The sequence below is a fragment of the Sinohyriopsis cumingii genome, unplaced genomic scaffold (assembly GCF_028554795.1).
Source record: "Sinohyriopsis cumingii isolate HCF-2022 unplaced genomic scaffold, ASM2855479v2 utg000360l, whole genome shotgun sequence".
NCBI lineage: Eukaryota > Metazoa > Mollusca > Bivalvia > Unionida > Unionidae > Sinohyriopsis > Sinohyriopsis cumingii.
In genome coordinates, this window is record NW_028315892.1 from 1,325,454 (window position 1) to 1,339,647 (window position 14,194).

The 14,194-nt window shown below is 34.2% G+C and overlaps 1 protein-coding gene across 1 annotated transcript in view; it reads right to left on the reverse strand.

Annotated features, from left to right (window-relative positions):
- Positions 1-797: 797 nt before the first annotated feature.
- The window catches only part of LOC149774244 (cell adhesion molecule CEACAM2-like), a 37,503-nt gene continuing 24,106 nt past the window's right edge, over positions 798-14,194 (reverse strand). The window contains exons 3-7 of the mRNA XM_089945571.1: positions 9,808-10,080; positions 8,946-9,209; positions 8,533-8,583; positions 6,663-6,762; positions 798-4,121 (exon numbers count right to left, since the gene is read on the reverse strand). Of these exons, the coding sequence (XP_089801697.1) occupies positions 3,737-4,121; positions 6,663-6,762; positions 8,533-8,583; positions 8,946-9,209; positions 9,808-10,080 (1,073 nt within the window). The 3' untranslated portion in view covers positions 798-3,736. The remainder of the gene's footprint in view (positions 4,122-6,662; positions 6,763-8,532; positions 8,584-8,945; positions 9,210-9,807; positions 10,081-14,194) is intronic.

A 14,194-nucleotide genomic window follows, 5' to 3' on the forward strand; every position in this document is an offset into this window, starting at 1 on the left:
TATCTTGTTTACAAAGAAAAGTCATCTATTATTATGTCCAGTATTACAAAGTTGTTCCATAACTCGTTCAATATGGTATATTTCTTGGTACCTGATTCTAATACTAAAGATTTTTAACTACACATTCCATAACATTGCTTCATTACACTAGCAAAGAAAACTAAATAAGTGGTTGCTATATATTCAAATGGCCCATCGATGCTATGGTCCCTCAAGAGTTTATACCTTTGATCATAACAATTGATTTCATGATCCATCCGCTTAATCCATACATCACAAGTTAATATTTTGATCTTTTTCCTACGTGTTTAGTTTAACTTTTGTCTTTTGTTTTTAGTTGTAAATATTGCATTGTTCAGTGTGATCTCACTGCGTTTACTCAGCTGTTGCATTGAACGGTCACCTTGCTTGTAAAAAAAAATATAATAATACAAACAAGGAAATAAATGACCAAAGTATATTGTGTAAGGAAGGAAAAAATATTTACATCTAAATTAAATGTATTACTTATCTCATTCTCTCTTTCTCTATATTCTATCTCCTCCACATAATTAGACGTACGTATGCAAACAGATACCCATGCTCAATCTTGTTACCTGTAACAGTATCAAAGCAACATGTACAAAATTGCTCGTGGTTCTGGGAACGTGTATGTGTAACTCGTCTTTTTATTTATTCTGTAGGTGATATATATCGATTAGGAAGGAATAGTATCATTAATTGGTGATACATAGTACCACTGTGAAACATTTATTCACAAATTCAAGCTCTACGTTATATTTGCATATGTACAAAAAGAGAGATGAGAGAGATGCTTAAAACCGTTTATGAACATACATATGTAAATTTTGCTGATTATTTAAACAGGTTAGGAACCCTAATGAAGATAAGGAAAGTTGTGTTGATCCAGTAGATATAGAAGCAACATACAGACCTGATCACCCTTTAACAGATTGGAGTAAAGTCGAAAAATAAAATTGGCTGTAGGACATACTGGCACCTAATAACCTTTGTGAAGAAAAAGTGTATATGATATTTGTGTCAAGGAAACAATGTAGGATTTTCCGGTATTTTAGGGCAAAAAGCTTTTGCTATTAATCGTTAAGGAAAATTAGAAACATTACAATACCGTAGACATCATCCAAAACTAACCAAAGAAATAGAAGATAACAATATTATATTGATCAAATAAATAGTATGGAGCAAGACCAGGAACGTTTTGCTGATAAATTAGACACATATAAAGATAAACTTATATAAATCGGTGAGATCTGTTTCAGAAAGTGTGGGTCAGTTGAGGTGAACTGTTTGGTTTATTTATATCTGATGTTCGTGAACTTAAGATGATCTTTAGTCTTGATAGATCTGGACACTTACGAGATGTAAACTGAAAAATCATGTTAGCCTACAATTTCTGTTACCAAAGCTTGTTGTAAGTGATTGGTGGGTTCGTTATACTTAAATAAGTCAATATTTTGCTCCAAAAAAATTATAGAAGTTCAGCTTAAGATGTCTTTACTGAAGAATCTTTAGTATTTCGGGGGAAGGATTTAACGCTATTTTTTCTTGGGATTCAATTGTTTTCCTGCTGATGAATGATCGATTTATCCCAATCTGCAGATAATAACAAACAATAAATTACAAAGTATTATCAGTCGACATGATGCACAGTATCTTCATGCAAGTTTTCTCTCTCAGGAAAATAGCTAGATACAAGTAAATACATTTACAAATACATACTAAAATATATTAGGAAAGCACGATGATGTAACTGCATATATAACGTTTTGTTTCGTTTCCTCAACAACTATGATATGAAATGGTTTCACGCAAGATTTCCATATGCACATTGTACTCAATGATCACTTCTTCTTAGTTAAACAGTTAAACAATTCTGCACAAATTTAATCTAGCATCTTTCTTAACAAGTTTAATTATATGAACCTGTCAGAATATGATCAATCAAAGGAGACATTAAAATCAGCCGAGCAGCTCGATCTCGAACTCTGCAAATTCTATCTGGTTTGAAACTAGTAGCACTAATATAGGTACAGATCAGTGAAATGTACGGCTCAAAGAAATTGTCAAATGTGATAGATTCATTGGTGGAAACCATGTGAAGATATATGGTCGGATAAGAAAGCAGTGCAGAGAGTAACAGCCAACATTCAAATGATATGGGATCATCAGCTCAAATTGTTGTCTAACTGTTGCTAAATTCTGTATCTAATTTAAAAATCAATTTAATACTAGCAATATATGATCTGTAGCTATTGCATAGCTGAATAATGTGCGGATGGAAAATACTCGGACCGTTTATTGTATGAACCAGAAGAATATATAATGTTCGTCAACTCATCAGATGCCATACCTATTTGCGTCGTCCTTCGTTATTGTTCCGGTCGCCATCGTAACGGCTCCTTTACTAACGTTGACAAAGAATTGCTTTTTGGGAAATCGCTCGTACATTTTTCCTTCCTCTGCAATGCCCTTGTAGATGTATTCCATTCCTACCTGTGACAGACGGCTGTCGGAGTCGGTGTAGAATTGCTGGGCTTTAACACCTTAAGGCGCTTTTATGTGGTGATAGAAAAGTAATATATCAAATATTTCCATAGAACGGCATGACCAGTGCAGACAAGGCAGACAGGATTGGTTTTGATAGAGCGTACTGCCACGAGATGTTGCAGGTTTCGAAGGTTGAATGATAGATCATGGGTCGCAGCTTGTCTATTTGACACTTGAACCGGGCCAGATCGACATCAATCGTAGTTCCGCAAGATTTGAAGATAACGCGGGCTTTATTTGTGTCTGGGTTTAGTCATAACTTGATGCTACAGTTGTTATTAACTTCTCCGTTGTATCACCTGGTGATGTGGCAGTGCTCTCTCACCCGATTATCACACGGGCGCTTTCAACATAAGACAGACCTTAGCGACTTTGTAGGACGTCATATCAGCAGGTGAGAGCGTGACCTAATTTCTCTTGGAGGTTTGCCACATCTTTCTCCGTTTTTTTTAAATAATTTGGGTGATTATTTCTTTTGAACTGTTTCACTTACCTGATCGAGTCCGATGGGACTCTTCAGTCATTATTCACTTTAAATTTTATACAAATTAGGTACAGCTGTTTTGGAAATGTTCAGATCTATCACATGCTTCTGTCAAATCCAGCGGCTGTTTTTATAATTATAGCTATTTAAAGCAATTTTATGTTATAAACCGTGCGATGAATCTTACCCAAATAGACAAAGTTCATCTCTGCATAAAGGTCATTTAAGATATGCACAAATCATGCAATTGCAGTTTATACACGATGTCGTCCGGCATGTTCAGATATGAGTACAGTGTTGAAATTTTGCGCAGTTTCTAAAACTTAAATTGCACTTTCATACAGATTAGAAGTATGTTTGACGAAGGATCATCGCATCAAAACTTCTGAAAAAAGAATTATAAAATACAAATCGATATCAAATATATAAGTCTTCGAAAAAGTTCAAGAATTTAAAACCTAAATATTTCTTATCACAGTTTGACTGATATGTGTGTAATAAATAAGGCCCATCACCCTGTAAGACAGTATAATTCAGTGAAAGGTTTATCTAGCCCAAGAGGCATCCTTCGATATAGATATATAAGTTTTTAAATCATCACGTATTTAGATTTGAAAGAATACATAATGTTCATTGGATACATGCTTTGCAGCTATTCTGGTGCACATCGTAACTAACAGCAGTTCAAACCTCTGTTGATTGATATGTGGGCACAGAGCCTGAATTCACGGGATCTGAATGAACTGGATGGATGTAATCCTCCAGTTCTACAGGATATGCTTCGGTGGGATTGAGATACCCATCGATTTCCACTATAACTTGTGGGACTTCCCTGGTCCTCACTGGTTCGCTTGATCCACTATTTGCTGAAGCTATGTTTTGTCCAATTAGTTGATGCTGTCTGCGTCGTTCAAAATCCGTTTCGATGACACTGCTTAATTCTCCTTCTGCACTGCTTATAATTGTCCAATAGTTTCCAGACGGGACTTCCTCCTTTGGGTTTTCGTCTATATCATCTTTCTTGCAATCTGTGAATGCATCCGTAGTCGACATTCTATCCACAAGTAACCTAGAAGAGACAAGTCGCAGAGACTGAACCAAAGACAAGGACACTAATTCACTACATATATATATATATATATATATATATATATATATATATAGAGAGAGAGAGAGAGAGAGAGAGAGAGAGAGAGAGATGATGATGATGATGATGATGATATTCCTTTATTCCTCCATTATCTGAAGATTTTAAGACAAAAAAGAAATGCATTTAAATACATAGAATCACACAAATAGTGGATTCCTTACTTATTGAAATTATTTCCAATACCAAACGAATAAATAAGTTAAAATCATTACTAAACTATATATATATATATATATATATATATATATATATATATATATATATATATATATATATATATATATGATAGAACATTTGAAAATGTATCCTGACAAAAAAAAATAGTTAGTTTCCTAATCGCTTTGCAATCCAGTACAAGTATTTCTTTCCGTATATCTTGGTAGAAAGTCTGATCATATTTATCCATGCCTCAAATTCTAAACGTTCTGATATATCATTTAAACCACCAAGTAGTATAATCAGTATAACATCATCGGGCTGATCACAGAAATTACGGTAAATCACTGGAGGCATATACGAAAATAGACTTTCCATCAAGTGGTTTCTGTCGTCTGAGGTTAAGGCACAATTTATCGAAATATGCAAAATACGGTCATGACTCATTTTGCCACATAGGGGACACAATCCATGTCTTGTTTGCATTCCTCCAATACGAATTAATGTCCCATATTCCATTTAACTGCTTGAGTCAGTGTAAGCTATTTTCCATAAATGATGCATTTTTAGTCCTGGATTAATTTTTAGAAATCTACCGAATTCCTCTGATGGATTTCTGATACTCATTTCATGTTTTCTCTCCTCAAATATCTGTATTCTTGTCCCAATTAAGTTTTTTCCATGTTATTTTGTTTGGAAATTTTCCAGTGAAAATAAAGTCGCTGAGATAGTCTTCTAAATCATACTTTTTGAGTACAGTATTTATATCATATATAAAGAGTTGTAGCTATGCTGGGGGTCAAAAATCAAATTTCCAACAGCCCAGAGGAAAACCTTTTCAGCAGTTAAATTTGCTGATGTTCTACACATGCGACCAAAGAATACGAGTTTTTGCTTATCTATGCGAGCTTCCATTGATATCATCGCCAAGCACGATGTCGTAGATCCAATAGGCGATCTTTGAGGGAAACATTGTACTCTCCGGGCGAAATATCGTTGTATTGCCTCCATTGATTCAATGCCCTGATATGACATATTAAACCAGAGTTCTGAGCTATACAAAGCAGACAGCAATATAACTCTTTCCCAGACTTTCACAGAAACTATAGGATTCATCCCATTTGCATTTAATCCAATTGAGTATAGTGAGTTTGTTACACGTTTAGCTTTATCGTAGGCATAGACTATACGATCATTATTTTTCATTGATTGTGAACAGGTAACTCCTGCATATTTCACATTTTTTGCTCTAGGAATATTCTGTGATCCCAGAGTAATTCCATTTGATGAGTACACTTCATTTTTTTTTACCAAATATCATCCAATTACTCTTGTTAGAGTTATATTTCAATTTCCACTTCTGTGCATACTGATAAGCTGTATTCACGAGTATTTGCAATCCATTCAGCGTAGAGCTTAGTAGAGTTGTGTCGTCTGCCAAAAGGATGCCAGGTATGTTCATCTGATTCACTGTTATCCCGCAATTAGTCATTACTAGTTCATTCAATAGGTCATTTATGTACACGAGAAATAAAAAAGCCGACATTACACGCCCTTGACCAACGCCTCTCCGTAATGGAAATGTGTTCGATATACATCCTCAACACGCTACACAAGCACTTGACTGTGTGTAGGAATGGGCGATTATTCTCCATATTTTTGCATTAATTCCTAATATTTTTAGTTTTTTTAGTAGTCCACAATGCCACAGTCTATCGAATGCCTTTTTGTTATCCAGAAAAACAGCATATACATTAGAGTTATGATTATTAAAGTACATCAAACATTCTTGAAGAGTAAATACAGTGGAGATAGCTCCAGCCTCCTTACGAAATCCAAATTGATAAGGATGTGGAAAGCTTATTTTGTCTAAATACTTCTGAATTCTGGAGAGAGAGAGAGAGAGAGAGAGAGAGAGAGAGAGAGAGATGTAACTTTATTTATATAAGCTGGGCTTTATAATTGCGACAACTTACATGTAAATATCACAGTGAAACATTTATATAAGCTCTTTTTTATAGACGAGGATTATAAGTAAATAGTTTTATAGCGAAATTCGGTGATAGTGATACAGTTCTCAAATTATTCAGTGTGTTGATTCATTACACATGACACTGAATGCACACAATCTTCAATAAAGAGTATGAATTGTGAGAATATTCAATTGGTGGTAGGTATAATAAATATGTAAATATTTTAAGAAGAAACAACATTTATGTCAATGTTTCTTGCTACATACAGTTTTGTCCTTTAACTTCCAAAAGCGTCACTTCTGTTTTTAAATAAGTTAATAGCACTTTTTACCATGTCTTAAGTTTGTAAAGAAGACGGGCCAATAAAGTAACAGCTACAGTAATTCCAGTTCCGAGAAGAACGTACATCAAATGTGGTTTAAAGGGAAACTCTGAAAGTAAAAGAAAATTAAAGCCGCAATGTTTATTTTGCTGTCGTGTGTGTGCATGTGTGTATGTGCGTGTGTGTGCTGATATATTCCTTTCGTGAATTGTATTTATTTAGCAAACATGGCTAAGGAATGAGATCGAATTTTATCAGCATATTTCGATGGTCCATTCCTTTACAATAATGAAGAAGCATGTGGCATACATTGTCACAAATAAAGCACTAATATATAGCCGTGATATGCACAAAATAATCGGTAAAAAATGACAGATGCAAATACAAGTTGTGAAATATAACCAACAGTCGCATAGAAAACTAGGCAAATGAAAAAGAAAACTGCAAATGTTAAGTCAGAAGACAAACAAAATATGGCTTAGTATCCTCTGAACATAATGCTCAGTTTGTTTAAAGGAAGCTCATAATTCGAGGGCGAGTATCTAACTTGACGTTGCTGATGGATTAACTCTTCAAACACGAATACACTAATTAACGTTTTCCACAGGGGTGTAGTGGTGTATGAATTTATCAACTGTTCACAGGGGTGTAGTGGTGTATGAATTTATCAATTGTTCACAGGGGTGTAGTGGTGTATGAATTTATCAATTGTCCACAGGGGTGTAGTGGTGTATGAATTTATCAACTGTTCACAGGGGTGTAGTGGTGTATGAATTTATCAATTGTTCACAGGGGTGTAGTGGTGTATGAATTTATCAATTGTCCACAGGGGTGTAGTGGTGTATGAATTTATCAACTGTTCACAGGGGTGTAGTGGTGTATGAATTTATCAATTGTTCACAGGGGTGTAGTGGTGTATGAATTTATCAACTGTTCACAGGGGTGTAGTGGTGTATGAATTTATCAATTGTTCACAGGGGTGTAGTGGTGTATGAATTTATCAATTGTTGCAGAACAATTAGATCTAAAAAGACTGCCCCTTGATGGCAATTCTTTAATATTTTATTGCAAATTGGATCATTTCGGTGGGAAGAGGGACGTGGCTGTTTATAATATCAGTGAAATCAATCATACTAAGACATGTGATCTTGGTGCTGTTATGAACAATATAGCATCCGTTTGGGAAAGATAAATTTGATACTGGCATATAAACAGCAATATATCTAAGTAGCTTATTAGTAATAGGTTTTTGTTTTTTCTTAATTCTTCCAAATTAGGTCACGACCTCACGCGTTTCGTTTGTATCTACTGAGTTTATGGCAAACATTTCCTTTTCCTTTGTTTCTATCAGACGTATTACGTTGATTTATACTATTATTTACGTGGCTAAGAAGTAACAGAATGTACCATGAGGTATATAATAATAATAATACTAATAATAACAATAATAATAATGATAATAATAATAATAATAATAATAATATCGACGAAGTATGATGACTATACGTTTGGCATGGTCTAATCCGTGAAAATCAATCTTAAAATTTGTATGTTATAATAGCAAGCTTAAGAAAGTGACACATGACAATGTCATTTTTATATTGTACTGGTACCTAATGCTATCTACAGTAGTCATATACTGTAAACTTTAATGCTGAATTTTGTTACAAAATATGTGTTCCGCATGCAGTTAAAGTCATCTGACAGAGAAGAAAAGTGTTTTAAAGTCAGTTTAACTTAGTTCTGAGAATAAATATTATTAATTAATGTTAAAGTATATTAAATCAAAACAAGTTCGAAGAAAATATTGTAGTGTACGATTATAAAACATTGTGCAAACACAAAATGTAAATTAGTATATTAGTAGTGTATACAGCACCTTCAGCATCCTCATCCGATGGCACTGCTGTGGTCTTGTTATGACTGATTCCTGAAAACACAATGTGGATCCTCTATGGACAATCTACGTAATAAATATTATACAAAGCTAACTACAGTTTTCCTGTCTGATGTGCTATTTAGAGGTAACCAAATATGCAGTCCAACATCTATTATACGAGATTCTTCAACATACTGTCAACAAATCGAAACTATACGAACATAATAGTTTTGTGATGGACAATACATTATTTCAAAATAAACAGATAGATAGATAGATAGATACATACATAGATAAACGTATGCATCTATAATAGACAACAGACCGGACTACAAGTGTCTTCTGTATAATGGCATCGTGAAAAATCTAGATTGACGCTAAATACAGTTATTAGTTACATAAATGTTCCATACCTGATTTTACAGTTATATAGATTGTATCTGAAATCGTGGTGTTGTCATTTCTTAGATTCGTCACATGACACGTGTAGTTAACATTTCTGTTTACTCTCACAAGCTTCAATTCTGTACCATTTATTAGAATGTCCACATTAGATTCAGTCCAGCCTATCTGACATGGTGGGAAGCAGTCGGCAGAGCAATATATTGTTATGGAATCATTTTCATCCAATTGAATAACTTTGTCTGATGAATTAAACGAAATTGCATTGGGACCATCTAAAACAAACAAAGAAGTGAGAAGTGTAATGTCAAATCTGAACTACATATTTTATCACTGGAAACTGAACCACAGCGTAGCCCGAAAGGTATATGTATTATCTTTTTCTGCCCAAAACATACTTAGTTGCAAATAATAATAATAATAATAATAATAATAATAACAACAACAACAGGGATAATACAACATTAAACAGACAACGATAAATGCGAAATGTGATAAATTTACACTTCCATTGAAAGGCGATTTTGAAACAGAAATTGTGTACCATTTTTCTTTCCCTCTAGTATTTGTTTTTCATTTATTGTTCTTAATGCAGCAGATTGGACACAAATGCATGCAAATAAATATGAATATGTACCACCTGCAGAAACAAAACAAGATTTTATTGGCAAATTTGTGAAAATAAATTTACCCGACAAGCTTAACTTGTCATGTAAATTAAACTTTCATACTCTAATAATCTATATTCCCAAAAAGTGTACTTCATAATCGTATGCATCGATATGTATATAAAATGTTTTATTAGATGCAATGATGAATATAGCATGACGATGAAGGTGGTGAGGGGAAGAGCATTATCATTATTATACTCACATACGATTTGTATCGGTGTTATGTTTTCAAGTTCCATACCAGTGATTTTATTCATAACTCTGTATGAGTACATCCCGCTATCATGTCGTGTAATATTTTTAATATGTAATGCGTTGCTTGTTGAGATAACGTAATTCTGACCAACGGAAACATTGAGTTTTGTCCACTTCCAGGAACAAATCGGATAGCAGTATGCAAGGCAGGACACGTTCAACCCAGAATATTCTTGGACCATTGTACTACTTGGTTCAAACTTTATCACATTAGGTCCAGCTGCAAAAAGGTCAAATAAATTGTTTTTAATCTCACATCAATACGTTTATTACTATTAAAACTTTACATTACGGACAGTCATATGACAGTTAAAATGTCACGTGATCCGCACGTGAAGACCGATTCAATATTACTTCTATTAGTCCACCGGGAATTATTTCCAATACGAATTTCCTTTTGTACCAATCAAACATGACCAGGGCTGTGAGGGTGTACTTAAAGAAAAATGTACTATGACATGTAAAATGACCAGATGAAAATAAAATACAATACTAAAATTCAACTGTTCGTGCAATATGCATCAAATTTCATAGACAAAACATCTGCAGGGTAATTATTTATACAATTAAGAAAATTAAACAGACAGCTGGTTTGGAGATTGTTTTCTCTCTAAGGTAATTGCACGTAATTTATAAGTGATTTGAATCACATATGTACCCTCTCTTCGCGTGTCACAAGTTCCTGCCGTAGCAAAAATAAACATATTTAGAATTCGAAGGCGGAGAGGCAAATACTGAGGAAAAATATGCTCTTTAAGGGCATGGGTCTGTTGAGGAATGTGTTTGTAAGGACAATATTTTCTGTCCTTTTCATTTTGCTATGTATTATTGACATTTATTTTCCTTTTTTCTTCCTTCCATATTCAATAATGGCTATTGCAGGAAAATGACAGTGGGTGAGTGTGTGCAAGTAAACACGATTAGAGCTAACATGAACAACAAGAAACAGAGACAAACGTTTGAAGGTGAAAATCTAAATTATTTTCCTATGAGCGAACGACGCAGATGTGTCTTGCGTGTAAGTGTTTTCTGGGACACTAATGTATGATGCTACACATGCACTCAATCTCCGAGAACTTGTCTGTCTTTACTAAGTCTCATTCACATGTATTTTATTTCTCTGATAGTTGGACTGGTAAAGAAAGAAATTTCCAATTTCCTTTTATTTGGAAGATTAACCTCCACTCTCCTCCAGTTATTACAATACCGATGATACCAGGCAATTCTACGGCTTTTGTGCATTCATTAAATAAACTGACTTTAATATCTTTCATACTATTTACATTTACCAATTTTACTAAATAATGAAATAAAATCTGCTTTAAAAGATATCAGCATTTGTAACCTGCAACTACTTCCATATATTTATTAGAATAAGACTAAGAATAAGGTATTTACATATGTAGCTAAACTATGGGCTGCTGTTCCACAAACACAGCTTGATATGTGTATTAGATGTGGGAATGTTTATACAGACTTGATACTTCATTGTTGTGTTAGTTGTCCTTATATGTCGAACTTTCGAAATTCTTTCTGGGATTTCCTTACTGATAAATTTCCCCTGAGCCTGCACATTACGTTATTTAATGCAGAAGATGAGCTGCAACTACAATATCTTTTAGGTAAAAGGTTACCATCAGGAGTAATCGACAAAGAAAACTCCAAGCTATTCGTCCTGTATGCAGCATACTTTGTCATGCAGTGTGCAGCTATCTTCTGTAAATAAGGTACTGAAACTTGCAACTTATGAGTTGACGAACACTTTGTTGATTGATATTGTGTAAGAATTTGTATTCCAATATAGAAATTTTTTTTTTTTTTTTTTTTTTTTATATTTATTGATTGTATTCAGATGATTTATTCTTATATCATGTAATCTTCCATGGAAGGAAATAAAGATGATGATGATGATAACCTGCAACTACTTCCATATATTTATTAGAATAAGACTAAGAATAAGCAAAAAATCCCCTTGCAGTAACACTATTCACGTTAAGGACGTCCTCCTTTTTAACACCATTAACAGTGGCAATATTCACCGGCGGTATAGTAGAATGGAGAGATCGACTTTGTATCGCTTTGTTGCTTTAATTGGGCCATTTGAAACCTTATTGGCTCTGTTACACCTAGTAAATAGGAGCTAAGTGACTTTACCAGGGAGACACAAAGAGGCAGCCGACTATGATGGCTTGGGTGGGATTTAAAGGAAGGACCGAATACATTAAGATTATGAAATGATCCAAGCTTCGATTCCTGGTAGCATAAGGACAATGTTCTCGTAACCTAGCACACACACACACACACAAACATACACACACACACACACACACACACATATATATATATATATATATATATATATATATATATATATATATATATATATATATATATATATATATATATATATATATATATATATATATATATATATATGAGAGAATGATACATGGGTGTTGAAAACTATAGCGATAGAGAGGATTCACTACGTATACACTGGCTATCGTCATCGCGTTGCATTTGGCTGCACGCAAAGGGAAAGTGATTATACTGGAAAATGAGTTGGCATAGCATATTTTAGTCTAAACGTTTATTTTTTTTATTTTACCATTTGACAGGTTCCTGCAAATGTTGTATAGTTTCTGAATCTAATTCATTATCATAATAGGTTATACTGAATGGGGTTGGGGTGGACATTCTGAATTGAAAGAAGGGTGGGGTAATGTTGAGGTCTTCCAAGATTTTATATTTAAGAGTTCTTTCCCTTGTAAAATGTTTACGTCTGCTACAATAGAGCGACTATTGTAAAACAAATGCTATAGGATGAAGACATACAAAATTGAGGGCATGAATGAGGGGTAGGGGAGAGTGGAAATGCCAGAAGAAAAAAAGAAAGAAATAGTGAATGGTTTCTGAGTATTCAAAATATGTCTATAAGACAAACTGCCAGAGACATTACTCGGGGACTAAATGTGCATCAAGCTAAGATATAAAATCAGACAGCTGAGCGAACAAGATTCGTCATAATCAACCCATAGCAGTCTTTCATGACACGTTGCAAGTAATAAGTATGACAAAACACACTTAGGAGCGAGGAATTTAGAGGTAGTAGAGAAGTTCTTTGTGGGAAGAGAAAAGCATTGGAAGGGTTGTGATGAAAGCTCAAGAGGACCGATCTTTTATTAGTGTAAGAAGAATAGGCATTGCATTAATCTTCTTTGAGGTACTTATGTCCGTTAATATGCTGAGCTGGTATTAAATTATTACTAGTGTGATTGATACAGCTAATCAAAAGTATTGATTTTTTATTATAATATATAGTAGGATATTTCATTTTATGTTCGCATAAATATCAGCCTTTTGCATAATAATAATCTCACGTTGGTGGATTTACTCAAACTAAATTAAATATTATTTTTTGCTCTGAAATTTAATACTAATAGAGATGAGGCAAAGGTTATCAAATCCGAATGATTAAATGTTCTGAGCCTTAAATCTCATCAAAACCTTCCAGACAAAAGGTATTGATTAATCTGGAATTTTACGATGGTGACCGGGTACTAAATCGGGTCAAAAAGGAGGACGACGAGACTCATAACAAATAAAAGTGTAATACGAATATTATTTTTTCACGACACGTGCAACTTTTGTTGTAACATCCTAGTTCGAGATATTAAACCCGGTTTGTTCCGGATAACCCTTATTAGGTTTAGCTGTCCGTGTACTTGAAGGACGGTTTTGATGCAAAAGGGTTTGACTAGTATCCAGTATCGTGGATTTATCGCCACTTTTCAGCACATGGTAGGCTATGCACGGCGAGCAGTTTATTTTGGTGGAGGAAGAACCCGAAAAGACCCATTCTGACACTTATTCTTGAGAAGTAAGGTCTGTCGAATATTGATTGGCCATGGTACGAACGAAACAAACTGCACAGATAGACATTGAAATAGCAGAAAGTTTAAATAAGCCTAGCTTGAATATATGGAATATATAAATAACGGATAACATTGAAAAAATACAGCTACAAAGGTACAATACTACAAGACTACAACTCAACTGAAAGAAACGTGCTGCACGTGCAAGATGGCGTATAAAAGTTTGAAAAGAAATTACAACTAAAAGTCACAAAAGCTAGAATGGACACATCCCTAGAATCCAGTATAAACGGGGTATAGATTCGGGAAATCGAGAAAGCAGAACTGAATAATATGATTCCAGTCTTCTTCATGCACCGGTTGTCAGTATAATCATGGTACAAGGGATGCATATACCATCGGGAATGTCGGATTTGCGGAAAGTGTATGTGTGTGTGTGTGATTTGGATTTTTAACGTA